Consider the following 25,945-nt stretch of genomic DNA (forward strand, 5'->3'; position numbering starts at 1 on the left):
TCTATTCAAGTCACTCTCTCATTAAATCAGCTTTTACAGCCCAACGGAAGAAGTTTACTGCTTATAGAAGTCAAATACCATTCATCACGGAGACGGCTGTACTTATACAGATATAGTGCATGTTTTAATTCACTGAGGGACAAACACATCATTCCTACTATCTGAATAAACATAGACTCTTGCAGGGGGGGAAAAAGGATGGAAGGGACTGACGACCAAATTAATCTGCAGCCCTTTGCCAGCTGAAATTGAAGTCAGTGAGGCGGTGTGCACCAGTGGATGCCCATCAGTCACAGGACCTTGTGCAAGGCCTGAAAAAGCCGAATGTGATGCCGCTGCACATTGGGAGGTACGGAATGAGGACGGAGGGGTGGAAGATGGTGCAGCTTTCAGTGTTTATTCATCTGAAACAGTGTCCCCTGGAAGCCATTTTGGCAGCGATGTATCGCAGCAGGCGATGACCTTTAGATACCATGCACAATTAAACTAAGCTAATAAACACGACTGCAGACCTGGACACTTGGACTGGAAGGCAGGTGCTGTGAATCACCTTGGACGTGAGCGAGCTCTTTTGTGCTTAGTTGGTCTTTTCAAACTGAAATGTGTTTGTTTGAAACATCTTTCAAAAAGATGCCAAGAGCACCGGGAGGAAATTAGCTGAATGGGAGTTTTGAGGACGAAGTTGCTTTGACCTTTGTTGAAGAAGTTTTTGTCAGATAGATACTGTGGTAGAGCTGAAACAATTAGTTGATTCATTATGTATTTATCTACACAATTTTCATTATGACTCAATTATCAATTAATTTAAGTTATTTAACATGCATTGATATAATTTACTGGATCCAGTTTCTCACATGGATTTGCTGTATTTATCTGTTAAAGATCACAAAGCACAAATCAAGACATGAAACGATGTTAACTCAGGCTTTTGGAGCTGGTGTTGGTGTGTTGCATTGTATTTTGAGATTTTGACACACTAAACAATTAATCAAGACTGAAAAGACTCCATTGTTGCAGCCCTGTATTGTAGTTTTTTAGATTCCTTAAAGTCAGGCAATAGATTCATGATTGCAGCTTTCTCATATTTCTCACTATCTGCTCTAAAACCTGGAGCATGATTCATCTTTTCTTGCTTTACCAACAGTTTAAATGTTGGAAGACAACTCGGAATTTACCCTTCCCACTCCTTGTATAAGGTATGTACATATCTATTGAAATATTGTCTTAAACCAGGCTAATTAAAGGGGATGATGGGGTGGACTATCAATCCGAATTAATGTGATGAAGAACTTGCACTGTTTCTGCTAAACTGGTAAGTAAAGGGGTGTTAATGCCAACATTAAATAGCAAAAACTTGTCTAAATGCAGCTTTAAGATGAGACTGGTGATTAAATTTGCCATTTAGCAATTCATTTTTATAAGATTCATTCCTAAAGCACAGTCTGTCCTTCCATAGAAATCATGTCACAGAAGTATAAGCACTCTCATACACTCAGCTGTGGAATAACTCTTTATCTGTACACTGCGTCTGAACTCCAATTTCGAACATCTGATTCCTGTCATGTAAAAATCCACCAATGGTTCTGACAAATAAGCTCAACATTTGATTTAGTCGAACTAACGCGAGGGCTGATAGAACAGTATGCAAAGATATTGCCTTACAGAGGGAGAGGAGAGATCAAATAACATGGTTACATACTGTGCTATGTTATTTGATAGATCCAGCTTGTTCCAGAAGCACAGTTCTACAAATACCACTTATATCCACCTGGCAAGAGAATATTAGGTTTCTAGTCACAGTTATGAAATGTATCACCTTGCAAATATATGGAAACAGCACAAACAAAAAGATGAGACAGCTATTACCACAAACCCACACGAATGAAAATATTACAACTCCCACACAGTATTTAAGCACACGGAGCATGTGTGCGCATACTGAATGTACATATACATAAGCAGAGAGTCACATATGTAATAAAGCGGTCAGCCATTTATGTCAGTTTGCCTTATCTAAGCATCTCTTTCATTCAGTTCAGGCTTTTATCCTTTGCTCAGTCAAGTACGCAGAGACAAACACAGCAGCACAGCGTGTTGTTCAGAGAGGAAAGTGCTCGCGAGTGATCCTCCTCTTTCAGGCCCTTTGACAGACAAGGACAGGAACATCGACCAAAATAATAGAAGTCAGGGGGAGATTTCCCATGATGGCAAGAACACTGGTCATCTAAGCCGATACTGAATGGTACACACTGTACGATACACCCCCGGGTCCAAAGGTCCAATTTGAGGCGCAGATGGTTTTCACTGAAACTTTCACCGGGTAATTTCATCTGAGAACAAGTTTAATTTGGTGATGAGAGATTATTCATGCAAACGTGAAATGATTGCCTCACACAGCTCTGTGGAAATCAGTATTCGTCTGCCCCGACAGGAATTCTACGGTCTTTTGAGAGGTAACAGTAGTCAAGTGAAAGACAAAGGAAAAATGTGCAGCATGTATATTTCTGGCAACACAAAAGTAAAATAAGGACTCTTCTTTGTGTCCCCTCAATGTCCGTGAGCGCAGAAGTGGAACCAGGGGAGAATGATACCAGATAACTGAGGGAGGAGAGGACAGGCTTTTTATACAACAATGTATTATTAAACTGTAACTGGCACTCTAGAGCGTTTCACAAACTAAATGTATGTTTAGAGTAATTGTGACTTAAGCATCAATTGATGCATCCCTGAAGCTGATAAGCCACATCCCAATAATCTTGTAATGTACTGAGCTGATTAGACCACCTGAAGCAAAGTAATTAAGTAAAGCAAACTCAAACTTAATACCAAGTTAAACTGCTGCTTGTTCCTTAATGTTATGAACACTGTGAACTCTGTGGAAGTCAACCTGTGATTCAGTGAAATTAAACTTGGGCAATTCCTATAAATATCCCCTGAACCAAACCAATAAGGATATAACCAATGCAAAGTGAAACATCTTTATATTTCTTTCTGGGTAACAGTGGTAATGCTTAAAACAAACAGTACTAAAACAATTAGTGCTGGGCAAAAAAATTATCAATAGCAATATCACAAAAGTCCAATGTATATAACTATAATGAGTATGTGTTGTGTGAGCACAATGATGTGATCAATGTTTAAACTGGAAGGAAATAATAATGTGATCAACCGATATAAAATTTCTTATATTGATATAATTGTTGGCCACATGACCCAACCCCTGCTTTTGTTTTTGTAAACCGGGTTTTGAACTATTTGTCACACTAAACAATTGGTAACTGTAAGAGGCACAATCCTGTCCATATACTTCATAATAAAGAAAATATACAAATTGTCTATCTCACCAACACATTTACACAACATTTACTTTGGGAACATTTACACTTTTACATTTACAATTTAATAATAAAATAATTGTGCAAATCATTGAACTTTCAGATTTTAAAATGTGAATATATATTGGTTTTATCTTTCTGATAAAGTCAAGTTAATGAGATGTATTGGAGGTGCAATGCATACCCTGCACCATTAGGAAAATAGGTCTATATAATATATTTGTCTCTTAATTATACCCCTTTTTTACAAAATATTTCAGTATCATTTTGACAAAGCATGAAAAGTACTGACTCTGAACTGATGTTATGTTTTTTTTTTGACACAAAAATAATCAGTAGATTAATCATAAATTTAAAAAACATAATATACCGTAAAATGAATCTTCACAATTTAATGGTGAGGAGTAGAATGTTTCATAACTCAAAATGTTCCCAGTGGGTTATGATATTAATTAACCTGAAATAACTTCATCATCACCAGTACACATTCAGTTAGTAATCCCACCTATGAGCAGAAATACAGCCGGCAAGTTTAAAACAGAGCTCAATGTCAGCCTTTAATGATGCAAACATCAGGTGACGTTGTTTCTTAACCGCGTTAATGAACATTGGCTCTTAAGATAAAAGCAAGAGAAAACAGGCACATGGATCGATATATAGCATCGCATCAGTCTATATTTTGCTCAGTATCCGGGCCCAGGGAACATTTCATAAAGGCCATAGGGTCGGCTTATCACGGAGCTAAATGCCAATGTAATTATTAGTGTCTGAAGATAGTGGAAAGGGAAGCACATCCTGCGGCAGTACACCATATTTAATTAATAAATGTCACTCTGTAGAGGGAGTGAGGGGAGCATGTGAGAAAAGAGAAAGAAGCAGGGAGGGAAGGAGGGAGAGTCAGAGTGACAACAATACTGATCCTGACTTTAGTACACAGGCACACAACCACACCCGGAACAAGCAGAAATACACACTATAACAAACACAGGAGGTCGAGCTTGTTCAAGCAGCAGAAGATAAGTACAATCAGGTTCTTAGTCTGACTGCTTCTTTCTATAAAACATGCAGCAATAGGGATAAAGGGAAGACAGCAATAACATGATCCTGTCTCGCATTACAACACAACAATTTAGCTCCAAAGAAAACACTGTGTGATGCTCTTATAACACAGATTAAATTAAGGGTGTAGAGGCTGTGTCATTGGTCCGGAAATATTGTGTTAGACTTTAACGAAATAGTGGCTTCTAATATGTATTGATGACCACAATCATAACCCGAACTAAGTCCTTTAACTTCACTGAAATCTTTCCCTCGGTGATGGAAGTTGTAAGGATAAAAACTGAAAACTGTTGACAGGGAACATTTGGTAACCCATTCAGTACCAGGGACAGAACAAACTTCTGGTTAGTGGACTACCCTCTTGGCTTGTACATAACTTTGATTACAGACATATTGACGGGGCAATATGTTGCTAACTTGGAATATGTCTTTCAATCAACATGATGAGGAGATCGATCTGGATCTGGAAAATCACAAAATCATACTGACTGACATTTAGGCAACTCACAGCCCTTGTTCTGTTTAGAGAAAGGTTGTGGTGAACGTGTAATGTCGATAAAGTCCACAGTGTCTAGAACAAAGACACACAACGGGTTTACGGGTTTAATCTATTAGTAAATATCACTGACTGTAACCTTTTCTTGTGCTTTTGTTGGCGAAACCTAAACCTAAACCTAACCACGGTTCCATCCTCGGTTCTCCCTGACCACCTCTTGACAGTTATTGTATGATGGTGAATGCAGTCCCTACTGTAGAAGAAAACATCGCCAGGCATATTATATAGTATAATTCAGGCAGCAGTTTCTCATCGGAACATAATTGGGAAAACAAATTAGTCTTGTATAAATGTAATTTCAGGGGGACCAGGTTGAAATAGTTCTATTATCATACTACTTTCATATTAATTCATGGGAGAAAATGGTGGAAAGTTTCCAATTATGGAATTCTGCTCTCTCCTGAGTGTTGCCTTTGATGTGTGATTGACAGCTTCATTACATAGCGAGCTAGACTTGAAAGAATGGCGAAATAATAGCGACGGAACATTACAGTACAACGCGGCCGTTTAGCTCTTTTTTTTTAATCATTGAAAGCAACTAATTCCAGCTGATAATGAAAAATGAATAATTGCATGCAGCGCACATTTGAGCGTGGCATCAAAACCAATTGGGTTTGGTAAACAAAAAATGATAGTGATAATTTATTTTACGACAGCATGAATATTTCCTGAAATTCAGACAGAATTACACAAAGTTTGACTTTTTAAGTAAACTCTTGAAGAATAGGTGGATGTACCACTTTTAACATGTGGACTATTTACTGATCTATAGGCTTTGACTGAAAGACAAACAGGAATACCAAAATATCCTAGGAACAAACACTGCCATCTTGGGCATTTAGAGGCATTGGGGAACAGCTACTTCTTGCCAACAAACTATAAGAATTACCTGAAAAAATGTCTGAAACCACTTTAAAATATATATATGACTTCACTAACATAGAAAAGGCAGGGTTTATGACCTATATTTAAGAGGCAATCGTAAAACTTTGGCTTCATTCAAACAGTCATTTATATAAGCAAAGATTTGGAATAAAGCTAAAATATGATTTGGCAAATGCCGATCTAAAAGGATTGAATGGTTTTGGCTTTTCTTAACAGCAAAAGATTTCTGGTTTCTGAACTCTGGTCGCGTCAAGCAGTTCGGCTAACTTTTCGAACATGAATGCAGACGCTAGAGAGGTGCACACTCATGCCACTGCTGTTCAATAGCACAAGTCTGAGTCTCGTCTCACTTTGGTGGAGGTCAGAGGGGTTAGGTGTCCTGTCTCTTTGGTTTCCTGCTGTCAGGGAGTATGCACACGACAGGCAGCTTGTCACACAGGACGCAAGCTCCCATAATGCCCCCATGCTTCTTTTTCGCTCCTTGCCCCCCTCAATCACACCCCCCTTCCTATCTTCGAGTGCTACTTGAGTCATGACTACACCTGGGACCCTCTCGCCTCGGTGCCATTTCTGTCATTGGATCAGCTGCTGACTCCAGCCCTATATCTGTTGTCTTTTGTTCTCTGCCCACGTATTAACTCTGAACTGCCTGGAGAAGAGAAAGAGGAGAAAGCAGCTATGGAAAAAAAAATAGATCAAGGTCCTGGAAAACTGCAAAAAAAAGAATAAGATGTCTCTAAATGTTTCTTATGCAACAATTTCTATCCCTCTCTCACATTTCTTCTAAAGGCGACACTCCTCGGCACACAGAAGTGGGTATTCTTGTTTGGAAACAATAGCAGGCGTGCTTCTGAGGCAACTGTTAAGCTATTGCAAAGCAGATGCTTTTTTCTCTCGCCAATCAATTTAACACCTACACCTCCCCTCTCCTCCTTCATGTTGGCTTTGGCTCATCAGTTTTAAATGGCACAAGACATTCTCGTATTGTTCTTTTGACTTACTCAGAGGACAAGAAATGGCTGAAATAACAGCCCTATCAAGCCTGAAACGCCAATAGGTTGGGTCAGCACAGACAAAAAAAATACAAAGCGCTGCACGAAGGCATTTTACAAAACACAATAACACACTGGCACAGTATGAGAAGAGTCTGGTTTCTCATACTTTGTAGGGGCAATTATATTTCAGAGTCTGTAAAAACAGGATGAAGATTTGGAAAAAAATGTTTTCCCCTCTCTTCTGAATTTTGTGCTAGACTGAATTGCAAGGCAAAAGCCATCTGTGTCTGACTCTTATCCCTGGCTTCTCCAGAGCCTGGATGAGCCTGAGCCAGCAAATGTCAGTCGGATAAAGACCAAGCCTGACAGACAGACACAGGAGTTTTGTCATTCTGTGTGTCATCCCTTTGCTAGCAAGCCCAATCTTTGCCGGTCTCAAAAGCCCAGAGATGATGGGGGGGAAGAAACCTTCTCAGGGTGAACGTCAGGTTGTGTAACTCCTCCAAGTGCCACAGTAGCTGAAACGTTGAGGACGTGCACTATTGTGGTGCCCCTGCGGCCTTTGAGAGCTTTCATTATTGTCTTATGTGCTGTGCGGCGGGGTCACCATGGAAACGCAAAACACATCAAGCGTTTCCCCCAGAAAGGACATCAGGGTCTTCAACAAGATGTTCTTTCAGGAGCCAGTGTGGGTCAGAGGATATTTGATTTGACTTGATATTTAAAGAAAATCCAGAATTCTAATGTTTATCCGCAGACAAATACCGTTAAAGTTATGATATAAAGGAAGTGTGATGTTTGAGACAAAAAAGATGTAACTGTACTGTAGGTCTGGACAATTAGTGATTTTATTAGTATAGTATATATAATATAAAAATTGCTTGCTATTGTTGTTAAGAAATATGTTGTCTAAATTAATGATTCCAAGCCAAATGTGAAATAAGTAATTTAGGTACATTTTAAAATTAAGTAAGTTAGCAAATTTAATTTGCTATGATACAAGCTTTTTAAATGATTCATTTAAATTTGTTTGGTTTGCGCTTTCAACCCTGATACTGATACTATATCATCAGCAAGAAAGAGAGTAAGTAGAAAGTTAGCATGAAACCTGGCCACAATTGCTAAAACTAGACTGAGAAATATCAGTAATTAATAATTCAGGAATATAATTTTGCTTTAAAGCTCTAAACATTATGTTTAAATAATATATACTGATTCTTCAATAGCCATTAGATGTATTTACAACATTTAATGACCTTTTTTATATATTATATTTACTTGTTGAGTCAGCCAATGCTGCCCTGTACTGACATGACCTTCCTATTCATAAGGGATTCAAACAAAAGTTCTGCATATAATCCAACAGATTGTTACAACCACTTTAAAATCTACTATTCACTCTCCTAAAGAAACAGAGGTCTTTTATTGTGACAGGAAATGAAAAAATGCAAACTAACTCACCCCAGCTCACCCAATAGTACTGACCTTTGCTGTGATTGGGAAACTTGCCACGCTAACTGCGGCATGAAATCAAATCGTGACTCCAATTATATATGACTGACTTTATTTTTTAAAAAGTGAGTTTGTTGGCGTGTCAGAAAACACAGTATATACAAGCCAAAAGAAGCGAGGAACAAAGAATTAACTATTGTGATACTGACTATAACTGTATCATCACCCACCCCAACAACACTGTAGAAAATGCATGTAGATAAAATAAGCAAAGTATCTAGTTCTTTCATTAGCATAAGTAAAGAATAATCCATCTAAAATGTCCTGGAGATTTTCAGAGACGACTCCCACTCAAACGTGTTTTCTGCTCTGGTGATACTGTGTAAGATCGCTGATCAATGCATTCACTTGGGGAAGCAGAAGCATAGATTGTCCCATTGCACAGTGTGTACCCTGTTCTCAGGAGCTGCACTTACAAGGGTGCAACATCAATAGTATTTGTCAAGTGGTTTAAACTGATAAGAAGGCAAATGATTGCCTTAAGCTTGCTTTAAGGCTTTTTTGTTAGTACAGCTTGTAAGACAGAATTTTTCAGCGATGGAGTCAAAGCGATGCAAACACAGCGATGTGATTCAACTTCAAAAAAGGTCTGACGTTGTGTTTTGATTCAAAGACATATCTATCTACACATCTATTTTGTTATTTTCCATTGTTTTTTACAGTTAAATTATGTGTGAGAATAAAATAAACAGACAGTCATACAGATATAGATCAAGAAGACACTTTGATATGAGACACCTCTGTCAGGACTTGTTGGAGCAGCAGAAAACAATGCCTCTTCGCTGAGCTCCTTCCCTCTCTTGCCTTTGACCTCCCACTGGTTCCATTACCTGTGCCACCCGCGTGACCTCGAGCGCATCCAATCTCGGCGGTTACGTAACAAAAGATGAGTGCAGGGAAGATTAGAGGCGCAGAGGAAAGGAGGAAGGGCAAGGCAAGAGATTGAGGAGCGTCAGGTGTGCAGCCTGAAACAAATAAATAAAAAAACTCTTTCACAGTTACCACCCAAATCATTCGCTGCTCCCCGCCATCCCCCTCCTCCCCCGCCTCCCTTCACTGTCCTCCCGTCTCAAAAGAACATGACACATTACAGCGTTTTTTAGCAGGTCAGTTTTTCTGTACGGCGCCTCGACAAAACCGCATATCACTCCGACTCTGGTTTCAGCCTGTCATTTCGCATTATATAACTTGAAAGCACTCTAGCTGGGAAGCAAAAACATGACGCGTGTGATGGGGGGCAAGGTGGTGGTGGTGTGTGTGTGTGTGTGTGTGTGGGGGGGGGGGGGGGGGGGGGGGTGCACAGACAACGCCCCTTTTACCATCAAGGCCAGCTACCCCTCATATACCCAGCAGGCTTTTAACACAAAACTATAATCTTGTTGGAATATATGGCTGCTAGTGCTCACTACCACGATTCTGCTCGCCTGAACACATGCCTCACTCCAACATTATTTAGTGAGGTGTAAGCTTGTGTACGGTTTACCTTAACTGCTGTTTAATCCGCAAGCAAACACAGTGTGCAATGTGCAAGCCTGTGCAGAAGCTATAAAGAAACATCGTGGCCTACATCCATTCCATACAGTCAGTTAAATAAAACTGGAATCCTATAAGTACAGCTTAGGTCTGCAGATTCCAAACTTCTGGGTTTCTCTTGGTGACGCAAGAGTGTACAGTGCTCCAAAAAAAGACGTTTCAGAGAGTTAAATTTAAAAAAATCTGTTCTGCTAGTCACATGCAGACCTCAGAGGTCTCCTCGGAACACACACATTAAATCCTAGAGTCACTGCAAGCTTTCGAAGCCGCCCTACAAATGCATGAAAAAGGAAATTCTTTGCAGCAGATGAGGATTGTTCTTTTCTGAAGAGGGATCTCTCTCCTTCTCTCTCTCTCTCTCTCACACTCTCTCTCTCTTTCTTGTTTGAGGGAGTGAGGCAGGAAAACAGCTCCAGAGGCCCTGCCCATGACAAAACAAAGAGATTAAATGACCTGTGAATGTGACTTTCCATTTTTTTCCCCATTAGCCTGAATTCAACTTCAGAGGCCTGCTGCCCCCTTCTGGAGGCTGGCAAGTAAAAAAAAAAAACAGAACACAACAGTTTTGAAATCTATATCACTCTACCTCTCTCTTCATTAATATCTTGTACATTCAGTCAACATCTTATTTCTTGCCTTTAAGATAAAAAAACAAAACAAAGCCACTCTCTTGTCATCCAATGAAAGAAAATGCAAATGCCACAGCCCACCCGCTGAAGTGAGATTTCACCGTTGGCAAGGGCCAAATGTCAACCAGCTCAAACAGATGGTGTGAAGAGCCGGGCAGAGTCGCTGACCTTGCCTGGTAGTGACTCAGGGTGGGAGGGCAGCAACAGGCGGCCGCATGTTTGAATTCTGTGTACGGATGTTGTGAATATCACGACAGAAATCAGAGTAGTCGCAAAAGATAGAGGTGAAGTCAAAATGGACTGTTTGCTTTTGGGGCATTATTATGATAGACGGGGGTCAGTTAAAACAATCGGTTTAACAATTTTCAAAATAAAAGCATCTACAAACCCAGTGGATTATTTGAAAATAACAAAAATTGCCACTCAGCTAAAAACAGGATGAGTTTCCCAGCACGTGATAATCCAAAGACTGAATTTAAATAAGAAAGGCGACTTCAACACAGTTTCCTTTTCTGTCAAATTATGGAAAAAGGTTGATATAAGAGTCGTACCAGTGCTATAACATTACAGGATTTCCTGGAGGTAGTTATAATATGCCAAAGAATTCATTATAATGAGATCTTTATGGTTCTGTTTTTCTCTTTGTCCATGCACCACTACCTCGCAACTGCACTACATCAGCTCCGCCATCTTCATTTCTGCCTTGTTACCAACTAATGTCAGCTCCTCTACTGTGTAGGAACCCCTGGGGTATAGCCAATATTATTAAACTGTGAAACAAGCAAGAATTTCATACCCACCAGCAAGCTGTTATTGGGAATTCCCAACCTTTCATGCACCTACAGCAATGTTGTTCATCTGCACACTTTTAGAAAAGTGAAATTCCATCCAACTTTTCTTGCAGAGAGTTGCTGGAACAACCAATGTTCTCGCACCTCTTGGTATGGATAAGAAGAGATAAGGTAGCCTTTTTTTTTAATCAGGAGATTTCTTGCATTCTCGTTGAAAAGAAAAACATATTCTATGCTCAGGCTCTTTTCCTTTCTGGTAGACTGAGTAAGGGGCTTTGAGGGGAGGCGGGTGGGTAGTAGATGGATAAGTGAAATTCACCTCTGCACAAATGCCTATTTCTTGAGAAAAGGCAATTTCCTGCAGCTCTGTTCATCGCTGCAGTCCGAGCTCGGTCACACGTCACTGCTTCTGGGGATGTATTGTCCTATGGTTAATGTCAAGAGAGAGGACAGGCCACTCTTTGCAGGATTCTGATTTTGTGCAAATGTTTTGGTTTGGGCCCTGAAATTAAATGTATTGTGTTTAATACACTGAAAAAAGGTTGAGACAGCCTGACAAGAATGGCACTATTTTTTTTTTCTTGACAGTTACGAGACATTCTTTGTGGATGCCGATTATTATCTTTTAAATGTGGGTGAACTTGACTCTACATTTACAGCGGTTTCTACAGGAATGGAGGACTATAACATAATGATAGAATACTGAGGGAGCGCCACTTCAGAATATCCATTTTCCCTCCCGAGTGGAGTGCCTCCTTTGATCATCAAATTGTTCTCCTGAAAATCCTCTCTGTTCTTGAATTATCTGGGCCGCTGAAGTGGAAACTGAATTTTCTGTGGAGGCCAAAGCTTCTTAAGAGAAAGGAAAAAGACGAGGGAAAGTAATAAAAAAGGTGCGAAAATGACACAGATTGAATAAGCGTGCAAAGAAATATATTTACTCGTGAGTGGGACAGAGGTAAAGTAATCAAGGTCTTCAGATATTACAAATAAGCACATATGAGGAAAGAACTCTTTTCTTTTCTGCCCACAAAAGAAAACAGCATGAAGACCCAGTGTGTCCTTAATGTTCAACAGCTTTAGTATTAAATCTTCAAACTGAAAGGATTTACACATATTTAGGTCTGTGTGACAGAGTATTATGGACATATTGACAAAAGTGTTAATATGACAATACATTCATAATTTAGAGGGACTTATGTTATAGAAATATGAGAATAAAATCATAATTGAGAAGTCATAATATTACAAGAATAAAGTTGTAATTTTAATGAGAAAGTCATGATGTCACGAGAATGAAATCCTCATTTAACAACAAAAAAGAGAGAATGAAATAGTATGAGAAGTTAAAAATATTTTGAGAATTAAATAGTAAAATTACAAGAATTTCATGACAAAAAAGTCCTAACAATATAAGAATAAAATCGTTATTGAGAATTCATAATATTACAAGCATTAAGTCGTTATGTTAACATTAAATCTAGCAATGTTACAACTTAATGAACAACATGAAGACTTCGTTCTCACCCTTCAAGTGCAATGTTGAAGTTGCATGAAACGCTAAGCAGGCGATGACAAAAGTTAATCGACTGTTACAAAACAAAATCACTTAATCCCTCCCAACACACTGAATTAACTACTTCTTCTGTGGTACAACTGTGGCTGCCCCTGGACCTTGATTAAAGTGCTGCACACGCCGCTGCTTGTCAGTTCTAATGCAAGTTGCCTGTTAACCACTGTCATTGGCACCCTGTTTAATTTGCCCAGCTTGATCACCGTTTGTTGTGGTTGCAGTTAAGTACATATTTTCATATTCATGAATATTCATAAGGCCGATTCATCCTCCTCAGATGCAGTTGAATTCATTAGGAATGCCTCCCCGTTTGAAATAACAAACGAGCACTGATTTTTTTCCCCCACATCCCTTTCATGTTGGTTACAGCTTTGGTGCCGCTCGAGTTTGGGATTTTTTTTACAAAAACCACAACATACAAATCTATTTCTAACTGGACATTTCACATGAGTTAAAACTCGTAAGTCTATGCAAAATACTCACGTAGAAGAGTAGGGGTTTGATCTCTATTTTCTATTCTACTAAATTCAGTTGATTTAAAACATCTCTGAACTTTTCCTGCTCTAACCTAGCAGCTGTTATTTTCATTCTTTTCTGTGTGAGGGTATGATTGCTCAAACAAATCGCCAGAAAACGAAATGAGGAGAAGAGGAGGAAGCGTGAGAGGAAAAATTGAGCTCTAGCCATTTTGTTTACAGCCAGAGATCCTGATATCTGCTGCCTGGTAAGAGCGAGGCTCAACAACTTTAAAGTGAAACAGACAGCGCCGTTCTCCAACAATGCAGCTTGAGGGGAGATAGAAAAAAATCACTGTTGGGGAAACTTGCCCTGCTATCAAATGAATATGGAAGGGACCCTGTTGTGTGAGAGGAGAAGACAGCAAAACCAGAAAGACAGAAACTCGATATAAAAATCACAGAGCAGGCGAAGTGGGTGTTAATAGATGTATTACATCAGAAATAGTGTGTATTTTATTAACTGTAGAAGTCCAATGATATACTACTTATATTATGTGCAGGAGAGTATATGGTGTATGAATGAATCGCAATGGTGACATGTAATATGTGAACGCTACATCCATTGTCCTGAAAGCATACATACTGTCTAGTGCACCAAATGCAAATGAATGAAAATAGTTCCTAATAAATTGACCATTTACTCCTGTTTGAGTAACATCTGTTTCAAACTACAGTGCCCAGTTGTTTCTGTGAGATTACTTGAACCTTTTGTCACAACATTCGATATAAAGCACTCATCTTTTGTCATTAGAGGGGAGGTGTTAATTTAGGCCACAACTGATACTGTACTGAAATGTTATCAGGGATCCTCAACATCTTGTCTTCATTGTAGTCTAAACTCTATGAATAAAAGACAACTTACCTCTGCTTCATCCTCCGAGAGAATCCGCTCCTCATCGTGGATGAGTGCCACTTTAGCCTGGACTTCATCCACTGTTATGCTGTTGTGAAAAAGCAAAAAAGACACAGATGCAGATGACAATAGTGAGAGTTAGTTTAAACCACTTTTACACAGCCAGTTAAATGCAGGAGTATTGTGCTTTTATTGCCTTTCTGCATAAAAGCTATGAACACAAAATTAACATTGTTATTCAATAAACAATAAAACTGCCTTTAAGCCAATATCTCGTCACACTAGATCAATGTCTGTGTAAAAGGAAGAGATTGTACGACGGAGCAGGACGCTGACGCTATTGTGTCACGCATCTGATTCCACATCGCTCCGCTATCAAAAGACAGGAGCTGCATTATGATGGCCTTTGTTTTGTTAAGTGTATCATAATGGAGGCTCTTAACAGTAAATAGCTGGATCTCTATTTAAAACGTTTTTAAGCTAATTTTGTGCAATGCTACAAAATGTCTGGTTTGTTTTCTGTTGCTCCTTCATTAAAATAATTTTCACATGATGATTCAAAATGCATGATTCATGATTCTATCACAGTGCTCACACCAAGGCCATCACAAGGTTTCACGAGGTACTGCATGTGTGCCAGAGCACCTGAAGGCTCGCAAGACATTTGAATCTGTCTCGCTGTAGGGGCACTCAAATATCTGGAGTTGGTGAGTTAATGATCTTTTGATTTGGAGATCTCACATTTCCTGTGTTTTTTTTATGTTTTTCTGTGCAAACAAACTTAACTAATATTTCACCTGATGGTTAGTGTAACACTTTGGTTTTTGTTTCATCTTATTCTCCAGATTGGGTTTATTCAGCACTGACTCTGGTTGTCTGTCCTTTTAGCCGATCTCATTGAGTGTGTTACAACACAACGCTGTACAATCTAAATCACACATGCCGCCTCTTATCCCACAACACTTCAGATCATTTCTTCCACCATTCTTCCCTGCTGGTGTCTTTCTTCCAAAGCTTCTACCTAAACTCACACTACTGAGCTGAGATAATGACTGCATAGCCAAGATCAATCCCGGGAGTCCATCAAAAGCGGAAGTGCAGGCAAACATACAAAGCGAATAGCTTGTTCCACTACAGAGGATCAATGCTGCAGGGTAAGTGCTGGGAAAAAAACAATGCCTCTCTCCATTGTGAGTCGGCTCGGAGACGCAGCGCTGAGAAACTCGTAAGAAGAAAAGTGGCTTTGGGACCCAAATACAGAGGGCATTTATACACGTATGGATCGTGAGAGCAGGGGCTTTGCAATGCACACCTACAGTAGGTTTCACTGAGAGGGAGAGAGCGAGAGAGATGGTGATGAACATTACTCGCTCTCACATACACTGATAAATCTGGACAGAGGGGAGGGGATAAAAAGCACAACCTGTTCGTGGGCCTTTGGGAGGCTCCATCATGGTTCATTTCCTGAAGCAGTTGGTAGACTCTATTTATAGGCCAGCACACTGGTACCAGTTAATCCTGCACTGGGCTGCCAACTGCCTGCCAGCTGGCAAAGTGGGCTGCACTTGTGTGTGGCTCAGGATGAAATAGCGGTGAGGAAGTCCGCAAGCTACCTTAATGACCAATGTGTAGGAGAGATGTTTTTCATATAGGAAGAAACTTTCATCTCCACTTCCCATGTGTAACATGCAAATCACAGCGACAGCAGCGTTGATACGCGACCTAATTCCACAAACATCTGTGTATGTGGAATGAAGACCGTTTGCAAACTGTTCATCTTATGAGCTTAATACTTGGCATGTGTACTGTGAATGGCCCAGGGAAGTGCAGTGCTGAATTTGGTGCAACTTTAACATGCAAAACATTCATTATAATAAAATTTGAATATAGAGGCGACCAGCGCAATGTGACTTCAGACTGTGGACCGAGTAGAACATGTCTTCCTCTACGTCGCTGCCAGATCATTTGATAATTCAATTTAGTTCATTTCACCATATCAGACTTACACAGATATTCAGGGGTGTCAATCTCCGTCATGACAGCAACATTTATAGGATACTTCCTCTTTAGCAATCTTTCTACAAAGTTAAAGCACATTTTGTTGCTGCAGTGCTTCTTGTAGAGCTGAATTACAGAGCTAACATCAAGGAATAATTCTGAAGTCGCTCCAGAGCATTAACAAAGGTCAAGACAACAGCCCATTCCAAACAGGCCACATTAGAACGGACACTAAACAAAAGTTTGTATGAAAAATAAAATAGATGTGGTTGATTCAAACTTACTAAAAAAAAACTATTAAATTATTTTTAAAAATAATGGACACAAAATTGCGAGTGGCTCACAGTGTACTGTAAAGAGAACAATTATCTGTGAATCTGCATTAAAGATAATTAGCAATTCCAATCGAGTGGATTAAAAACTGGGGTAGTGTTTTGCTAAGTGTCATTAGGGACAAAGCCTCAAGTCTTTTTTTACAAGATAAAGAGTCTGCACTGTGCATGCTAATCCACTTCAAAGTCAGCAAATCGCCAGGCAATGTGCGAGCGAGCAGGTATACTGGCGACTTTCAACTTTGCATTCATCATAACGGCGACTAAATCAAGCTTGACACCTGGGCGTGTGAGCTGCAGAGCCTTACAGGAAAAAATGGTGATGTAGCATACATATACAGAAAAGTCTCCGACTCCTGCTTTATTCAACAGGGCATCAATACATGTCCTGCCTCAAGATAGCCAGCTCACCGAATCCTATTGACTGACGGGACTGAAACAATGGCTGTGCAGAAATAAGCGGCACTTGCAGATATTTCAGCTTAGTAATGTGTTTGTTTAAGCACAGAGACTCAGTTTGGGATGGAGGGGATAGAGAGGATGGATGGAGGCAGAGCTGGGCAGGGTAGGGGAAGGGATTGGAGGGGGGCAGAAGGGCTGAATAATGGTAGACATCCAGGCGCAGGAATGCATAAGTGGGCACATAGCGCTCGCTGGGAAAAAAAATCGCTGCACAAGCACTTTGTCCTCGATGCAGCCATATGTTTTATAGCACTTTCGGTTTACTATGCCCGGCCCTGCATCCTTTCCAGGAGAATACGCCCAGTTAGCTTAAGCAGAATTGATTTTTTTTTCTTTCCAGGCGTGGCGTGGGGAGGTGAGGAATGTGGGGGTGGCGATGGCAGAGGAGAAAAAACATGAAGGGGGACATAGTCATTGAATATCATGTGCGCCTTTTTTTTCTGCAAGTCACCAGAAAATGTATAAACATCTTTGCTGCAAAGCAGAACAGATGCCGTTCTCTTTAAGGTAGCAGTGGTTAAACAATGCTTGTGACAGCAAGTTAGTCAGCTGGGGGTGGCAGAGGGGAAGCTGGGAGTTTGGGTAGGGGGGCCACAAGTGGGTCCGCTTGGATGTGAAGATTAAACAATGCAAATATGATGATGACTTTTTGAATTCACTGATGAACAAATAGGTGTTTCAGGGAATGAAATGTGTGCACTCAACGCAGACTGATGAGACTTCACTGCATCAGAGGTTAAGGTGGAACTAATGGATGTAGTACATATACATACTGATGTGAATTAGGTGCTCACTTTATATCATAGCAGGAACAGAAAGAAGAAATGTCAAAGCAGAAATATGATTTAAACCCAGTGGTGAAGATCTTCTTTCTCTTACTCTCCTTCCTCTGTTGTGTTTTTTGTTCCACTTTGCTACATTAGCTGTATTTTTTGACTTTGAGACTCAGTGAACATGACATCTGTGACTCTGTTGCCCCACCTGACACAGTACTATTCCCTGAAACTCCACTTATCCACACTGACAGACAGCACAGGGATTCCTTAGGATGTTACACGGGGCTTTCATGTACAGTGTTCTGTAAAACAGGCTACCACTCCTATAGGAAGTCAGATTCTTCGAATTTGTGGAGTTTGCAAATGCAAAAAAATTTACACCTACTTTTAAAGCTACATCAGTACGAATATGTTTCAATTTTAAAACCAAAAAATCTCTGTCGTCACCGGTGTTTTAGCTCCACATCAGTTAGAATCCCTGTCTATACTAACACACCTGGAAACGTATATATATCATGTACATGCTGGTGTGAACAGGAAGCAAATTGACTACTCTGCAGTTGGTTGCTTGGTTACAGAAAATGGAACATAAAAAATAAATGGTAAAAAGTAAGAGAGTGGATTGATTTTCTTGGACGGACAATGAGGAGGAACTGTTATTGCCATTAAGTGTTTTTGTTCGTTCATACTACAATGCAACCCGAGAATTTTCAAAATAAAACAGTGCTTCCAAATATCTCATTATCAGGCGCTCAAAAACTAATAGTGTGGACGTCAAGTGTAAACGTAGCAAGAGTGATGTATTTTAAAACTCAAACGTAGTATGAGTGGATGTGGCCTTGGTTTAGAGACTCAGATCCTATAAGCTTAGTTTTTGGGATGTTCGGGAGATCATTTGTAGAGGAAAAAAGGTACCATTGAAATATGAAGTTAAATTCGAAGCCTATGACCTTGATGCTCTTTTCTCAGTCTTTATGCCCACTGTACGTAAGGCGGTGAACATCCAAAGGGTGCTTTAAGAATTTCTTTAGTATTAGATTTCATAGTGTTCTAAATCCTGTGACAGAAGCATTTACAGCCTGGCAAGAGCAAGATCCTGAGGGACGAAATGTTTCAGCATAAAAATAACAGTGGTGGCCCCAAAACAAAGCAGCAGTTCCTCATCATCTAAAAAGCATTGCCAGTGACGTTTTTAGTTAAACCGACCACTGTCATTACAGCATATTTCCATTTTTTAATGAACATTTTCAGAACAACATATCAGACATGCATGGGCTTTGGAGGAGTGTCATAGTTTCATTAAAACGCATTAGCACAGGGCAAAAAATTAAAACTGGGGTAAATGAAATGATCAGCATGTTATTTACCTTCCATCTTTATTTGTGTCCAGTAACTGGAACATGCTGGTTACTGTCCCGTTCTGATGTTTGAGACCTAAAGACAAAAATAGATGTGGGTTAATGCAAAAATACTTTATAGTTGAAAGAAACAAACATTCTACTTTTTTTGTTATAAGCACAATTAACCATGATGGCAAAGAGGGAATATTTTAAATAACACCAATCCATCTGAATGCAAACACAAAGGCCAGGGTATGAGAGGAGAACAGAGCTGGAGTTGGATTTTAAACATGGGGGAGCGGGGAGCGGGGAGGGGGAGAGAGGATGGAGGTTCTTGGGCAATCAGGCAATGAGTCAGTCACGCTGTGCAAGAACATTTGGTTTCCCTGTAGGGAAAAAAAAAGCATGTCAGAGTCCAGAATGCAATCAGGAGGCTTTGTGCTGTAACGGCTGCTATGACAGCGATTTCCCTCTTCTCCATTCATATTCACAGGCAGATGAAAAAAGGAGACGCACAAACTTCCTCAACCTCCCTTTTTTTCCAGCGCGCATGTGACCCCAGCTGATTCATTTTGTGAATAGCATTCATTGGAGTGGGAGGGAAGAGGAAGTTCTCTTATGTTCGACACTAGGCGTCTCCCACATCATCAGCAGAACGGTGAATGTAAAGGGGTAAACTGATTGGCCCCAAAGTCTGGGGAAAAGCACTTTACATAATGCTAATTGCACATCCGCCGCAATTACCTTTCCGTACTAATTACAGAAAAAGCTAATTGTGAAATTAGCATTTTTTTCCCCCCAGTGTACAGTAGAGAGCCAGGGTGTGAACTGCGCTGGTGTAAAGAAGAAACAGAAAAAAATGTAAACCCCAGTTCAAGAAATCAGCCAAATTTAACTTTAAATCAATATTAATTTAGTCTTTCTGCTTTTTGGGTTTAGGTTTAAAAAGATTCTTGACATTTCTGAAAGCAGCAAATGTCTACAGAGAAGTCAGACTCGAGTAAACAACGTCCAAGAGGGGAAAACAAAGGTTTGCTAATATTCTCCTTCAATACGCACAACATCTGTCATATTAGTGGCCTATTCTTTTGTTTGAACCGCCGTCTATTCCCAACCGAATGCTTGACATTCTCAACCCATCCTCTAGTCTCCGTCTCGCAAAAAAGGAGCACACGGCGGAGGAAGAGAAATGGTCTCATCCCTCCCTCCGCTGCAGAGCTGTAGCTATGAAAAACAACCATAAGGAGGATGGATAGAGGAGGGAGGAGAGGAGGGCAGAGGAAGAGAAAGATGGAGTGGTGGTGGAGGGGGAATGAGCGGTAAGAGGAGGAGTGGGGAAGAAAATAAGTGAGGAGAGAGTGGGAGGGTGGAGAAAAAAGGAGAGAGAGAAAGGAGGTTGAAGACATTGGCTCTTTAGGCCGATGGCACATATAGGGGGCTATGTTTACTAATGGACACCATCGCTCATCCACCCATGTTGCCCTGGCGATAGCGCAGTACACTCGTAAAATAAAGACAGGCACAAAGAGAATAGAGAAAATGGAACATATCAGCAGGAGACTGCAGATCTTTGCTTAGGCTGCAGACAATGTTATCCACATAAAAAAAACTTTCTTTGTTATTGTGGGCTCTGCACTCCAAGGCTAACAAAACACACATTTTGCTTTCTTTTATACGGTACGAGCAATATTTCCAGGCAGGAAATTACTTCTGTGGGGGGGGAATAAATGCCTGGAGATGAAAATGGATCATGAGCTGCAGGTGTCGCATTGAACTTTTACTTCACTGAGACGAGGAGACACTGTAAAGAACAAAAAAGATGGATTCTGTAAATAATAATATGTTTTTAACCTAAATGGTGCATTCGATCAATGACTCATTTTAATATATTCATCAGGGTTGTGATTACGGGGAATGAGCCAAATGCCTCATTCTCAGCGCTCATCTCAAGGCCCCTACTTGTGATTTTTCATTTCACTTTTTAACAACCTACAGCTGATACGACAGAATTAATGTGCAGTGAGAAAACCGAGGATTGAGAGTCAATGACCATCCTCATCAAGCTTTATTGAGAGAAATATATTAAGGCTGCAGCGACATGAATTTCATGGATGCTGATAATCCTGCAGGGTAATTTCTACTGAAATCCTAAAATACTGTGTTTCTTCACTGCATATTATATGTTTATTTGATATCCATACCGCCTTATGCAAAAGATGTCCTCCATGATGAAATACATTTCACACAGATGCTAAAATTACTGTAGTGCTTTTAATTCCAGTTTTGCCCTATTTACAGTAGCTGGCCCTCTAGACCCCTTGTGTGACTACATGAATTTAACATTTCATTTTATTGCCTTAACATGGGATCTATATCCATATTTCTAGACATGTAAAAACCCACATTTATGTGAGGTGTGAATACAGAGCACGTTGTGAACTAAAGGCTCGGGGATCAGTCGGACCACAGACAGTCGGAAGTGATCAAACAAATCAGAACTGTGTTACAAAATTTGCACGACACCGTCAAGCAGATTGCAAACTGTAGTGACGGGAGACGACTGCAGGGCCAAAGTAAACAACAACATCTGAAGACACTTAGCAAAGACACAGTAAGTTCACCTCATCCAGCTACATAACATGCACATTGAGATCTGACCACATTGCTCGAAGAATCAAGTAACAAAACACTATTTTATCAAACCAAACAATGTAAATACAACGACTTGTCTTTAGATTTTATTACCAAGGTAATAAAGACAGACGGCAGATGTCGGTGTCTCGTGTTTTTGTAACTCATGCTTTTATTGTGAAATACTTCAACAGCTCTTCTGACAGCCAAATAAATAACTCTGTATGAAGTTATAAAAACTAAAGTCATCTCACTCGGGTTTAAGTATTACAGGGAAACAGAAGCCTCTGTAATTATCTGGGAATTAAAATCAACACACACCCCCATACTAAATTAATACGGTTTTCTTCTTTATAAATTAATAATATATAGTAATAAAACTGTTCGACGAGGACAGGGTGGGTGTTTTTAGTGGTTTTATGGATCGTTAATGACACAAATAAATCAAAACATTTGTATTGTTGTATCGTTGGAAAATTGAATAATAAAACAATAAGGGAAAATCCAGAGCACCAGGGATTTATTAGTGAATTCATCAGTTGTTCAATTATCTATCTAATAACTGATGAATTGCTTGTTATTTTTCCAGCAAACATATTTGATAACAATATATTAAAAGAAATTAATATGAATAGAATTAGTCACATCTGTACTCAACTATGAAGATTTCATGCTTGTGTCAAATCAAAACTATCTCAAACATTTGGATTTTAGTCACCAAGCTATCAGAAGTTATAATACACAAAGTCAGCCAACAATTTAATCAAGAATTACGAAATCATGTGAATCTAAAATGAAAATGATGTAGCGTGATAGAGTCATGTCAAAACTGGATGAATTTAAAGCTGAACTAAGCTAACTTAAAACTAGAATTGACAAACCATGAATTATTTCCATATATGACAAAACTGTATTGTGAAAAGATCTGGGAAATGCCACGCTCGCTCTGACAAAAATGTATATTTACAAGCTCTAAGAAACATGAAAAAGTATTTATGCAGCTTTATCCTTGCCGACAAACTAAGCTGGTCTGACAGCTGCAGCATCAACTCATGCAATGGGCTGCCTATAACTGCACTCATGCACCTTTGGAAAACACGAGTAGCAGTTTGCAAAGACGGTCCGCTGGAGAAATCAGGTCAACCGCTGGATTAGTGGTGAACTTGCGGAAATCCCCTCAAACTGTGAGTGAACTCTGAGACGGCGTAGGTTTGCATATTGGGGCGTACCATTAAAGTGGGTGCCAGATGTAACATACGGTACATAGGAGGGGATCATATCAAGTAAACATCGTTAGAAAAGGAAGAAACCTTTATGTGAACCCAAAAAATAAACAGACACACATGGTGAGTGTCTTTCCAGACTCACTGGGAACAGCAAACACTTTGTTATAAGGATTTGCTCCAGATTTCCCAGCATGCTTAGCAAAATGTAAACGAACAAAGTCCACCACATGGCTAATAGAAGGACAGGGTACAGCTCAATTTTCCTACAATATTCTTTACTGTGGCACACACATTGCACCATAATCTCATTTTCTTTGAGCGTACAAATAACCTGGCCCTTTAAAACTTCTCAATAAGTGCGTGAAGCCCTGGAGACACGTTTGAGCGACAGCCGCAGTAAAGGCAAAGACGGTTGAGTTCTACTTTGCAGGCTCAGCTGCTTGTTCCTCTGGCCTTTCATTCCTATTATGACACAGACTATTGACAGGTTGTAAAGGGAAAGACATGACGGTCATGAAAAAAAGATGTGTTTCTTTATTGTGACGTTTCTTGTATTTAATTGAAGTAACTCTAAATTTGTCCTCATGGGTCTTGTGTGGTTTGAATCCCCTTTAAGGAAACCTTTATAGCTTCTTCACTTGATAGGCTCATCGGGTTTATTGGGTGGGAGGCATGTATCCAACATGCACCTCTATTATTCGGGGTTGAAAATGGTCTCAGGGAAACTAAGGCTACTTTATTGTTGACCCTCTAGTCTGACACTGAGTTAACAGGTCAAAATGACAAAATATTATGATTCTGAAGAGTTATGACAACGATGGAATCCATTTATCTAATGATTCAAGGAATACTGGTTGGTTTGAATATTACTGCATAAAATGTAAAGCAAATAAATACTGCTAATACAAACGTTTTCAGACAATAACTTACTAAAATGTCTGAAAAATGTGGGCCAGACATTTTCCTGCTGCATTCTCAAATGGTAGGATGGCTGGAAAGTTCCAGAAAATGTCAGGAGCAACTGACTCAGATATTTTCTTCTTAATACAGTGCCTACAGAATATTTCAGGACAATGTCCGGAGTTCAGCGCATGTCTAAAAGCAGCATAAGAAACTATATATTTGAAGAAGTGCTGTAAGCGAACTGCTGCCTTCCACTTGATCAGAAAATAGCAATTAAAAAAGGTATTAAATTCACAACTGCTTAAAGGTCAACAAGCTCAGGCTCAAATATAAAAGTTAGGAAAATACTCACCTACATAATCTCTGCTCTTTTTTAACTCCAGGAATGAAATCAAAATGTGCACTAAGTCTGGTCAGCTTACTCCCTAAAATAAAAACAGCAAGTCCCATGGAGGAGCTATGGAGTTCAGTGCTGGCAGATTAATGGTGGTCATTCACAAAAAGTCAAATATTAATTACGATGTAATGTCATGGCTGCAGGCAGAGAACAAAAAGGTTGGATAAGTAGCCTCTGAAACATCCAACTGCAGCAGCCACACACACACACACACAAACTGTCATTAAAAGTGCATACTAAAAGCCTGGATGGATCACCAACATGGACAAAGACACGCCAACGTGACTACGGAAATGAAAATTGATGGTTGTTGAGCCCTGAAGATGAGCAGTAATGGAAGAAAAAGGGATGACAGACGTGGGCACGTGGGGGGCCACTGACGTCTAACAAAGGTCAGCTCGCACGGCGGGAGGTGTGATGGATGCACGCTCAGAGGAACCACCAAAGTTAAATGACCTTTATTGCAATCAAAACTTTCACTTGAGGGACAGTTCGACACAAGATAATTGCCAACACTTCATGACAACAGAGACGGACGTGCGAAACCCAAAAGCAAACATATTAAAAACCAGACGACTGCCGTCACTCTGAATAGATGTGCAGCTGATATATTGCTACTTGTAAAAATACTGCTTCTTATATCGTACATCGTTTTCCCATTTTCTGTTTCATAGATTCATTATGGACAGGAATGCAATTGAGAATCTAAAAACTTTGAGCTCATTTAACTCCACCGGTTTCCATCCTCCCTCCTCACACAACACACATGTAATGATTCTAAATCCTTAAAGACCTCAGTGCAGAAAATGATTGAGTCAATTTCCTATCCAACCCCACAACTCTCCGAACATTCACACGCGCGAGTCTGAGCGTCACTTAAATGCAGAGCCAGCTTGTGCTCGGAGCGATAAGGGAATTTTCCTGTGAGTCATAAGCAACTTCTCTCTGATGGTTTGGGGAACGTAAAAAAGCAGAGCTGTGGGACTGTAATACGCTGCTGCTCAGCACTCCTCCACTCGCCCATTTATTTCAATGGCGCAGGCGTCTGTGTTTAACCTTCCAGCTGTTTTCTCAAGGTCTAACATTTGCCATCCTGGGCATCTGGCCTAAGGTACTGAGGTCAATTTACTTTTGTTCAATGTATGGCAGCGCTGAAATGAAATGGAAGCAGCCCTGTAGCAGCCGTGGAAACAACCTAATGTCTGTAAACTGAAGCAATTCTGTGGACTGAGTGAAGTGCTCAGAATGGACTCAAAACAAATCATGGCAGGTTAAAGGCAGCATGACACTTACCGCTGTCGCCTGCTCCCAGCGCCTTTAACGTTTGCTCTTTGAGTCGGTCAGCCTCGTGTTTCCTCCTCCTGTGTTCCTCTAGTTTGATCTGTAGGTCCTCTGCTACCTGCTGGAGCTCCCTGAGCTGAGCCTGAGGAAACACAAACATCTACAATCAGCATTACAGGTGAAGCAGCGTCAACATTACTTCAATGCTTCTCTAGTTTCTGACTGCAGTAAGTGATGTATCATATTTTTTCATACTTTCCCTCATAGTTAATGTAAACCTGCTGTTAAGGTAATCAGAAAATGCAGATTATATGACAGTGTCTTAATCTGGTTAACATTCAGAATCTTGCTGCCCATGTA

General features: G+C 40.0%; 1 protein-coding gene across 11 annotated transcripts in view; it reads right to left on the minus strand.

Annotated features, from left to right (window-relative positions):
* Positions 1–25,945, minus strand: part of LOC109634699 (glucosidase 2 subunit beta-like) — a 169,574-nt gene that overhangs the window by 133,514 nt on the left and 10,115 nt on the right. For all 11 annotated transcript variants that reach the window (XR_011239897.1, XR_011239898.1, XR_011239894.1 and 8 more), the window contains exons 6-8: positions 25,598–25,727; positions 19,175–19,241; positions 14,249–14,327 (exon numbers count right to left, since the gene is read on the minus strand). Coding sequence is in view for 2 of the 11 variants with exons in the window: in XM_020095387.2 (XP_019950946.1) it covers positions 14,249–14,327; positions 19,175–19,241; positions 25,598–25,727 (276 nt within the window). In the remaining 9 variants the exon portion in view is untranslated. The remainder of the gene's footprint in view (positions 1–14,248; positions 14,328–19,174; positions 19,242–25,597; positions 25,728–25,945) is intronic.

This window comes from Paralichthys olivaceus, chromosome 22, assembly GCF_024713975.1.
Source record: "Paralichthys olivaceus isolate ysfri-2021 chromosome 22, ASM2471397v2, whole genome shotgun sequence".
NCBI classification, from domain to species: domain Eukaryota; kingdom Metazoa; phylum Chordata; class Actinopteri; order Pleuronectiformes; family Paralichthyidae; genus Paralichthys; species Paralichthys olivaceus.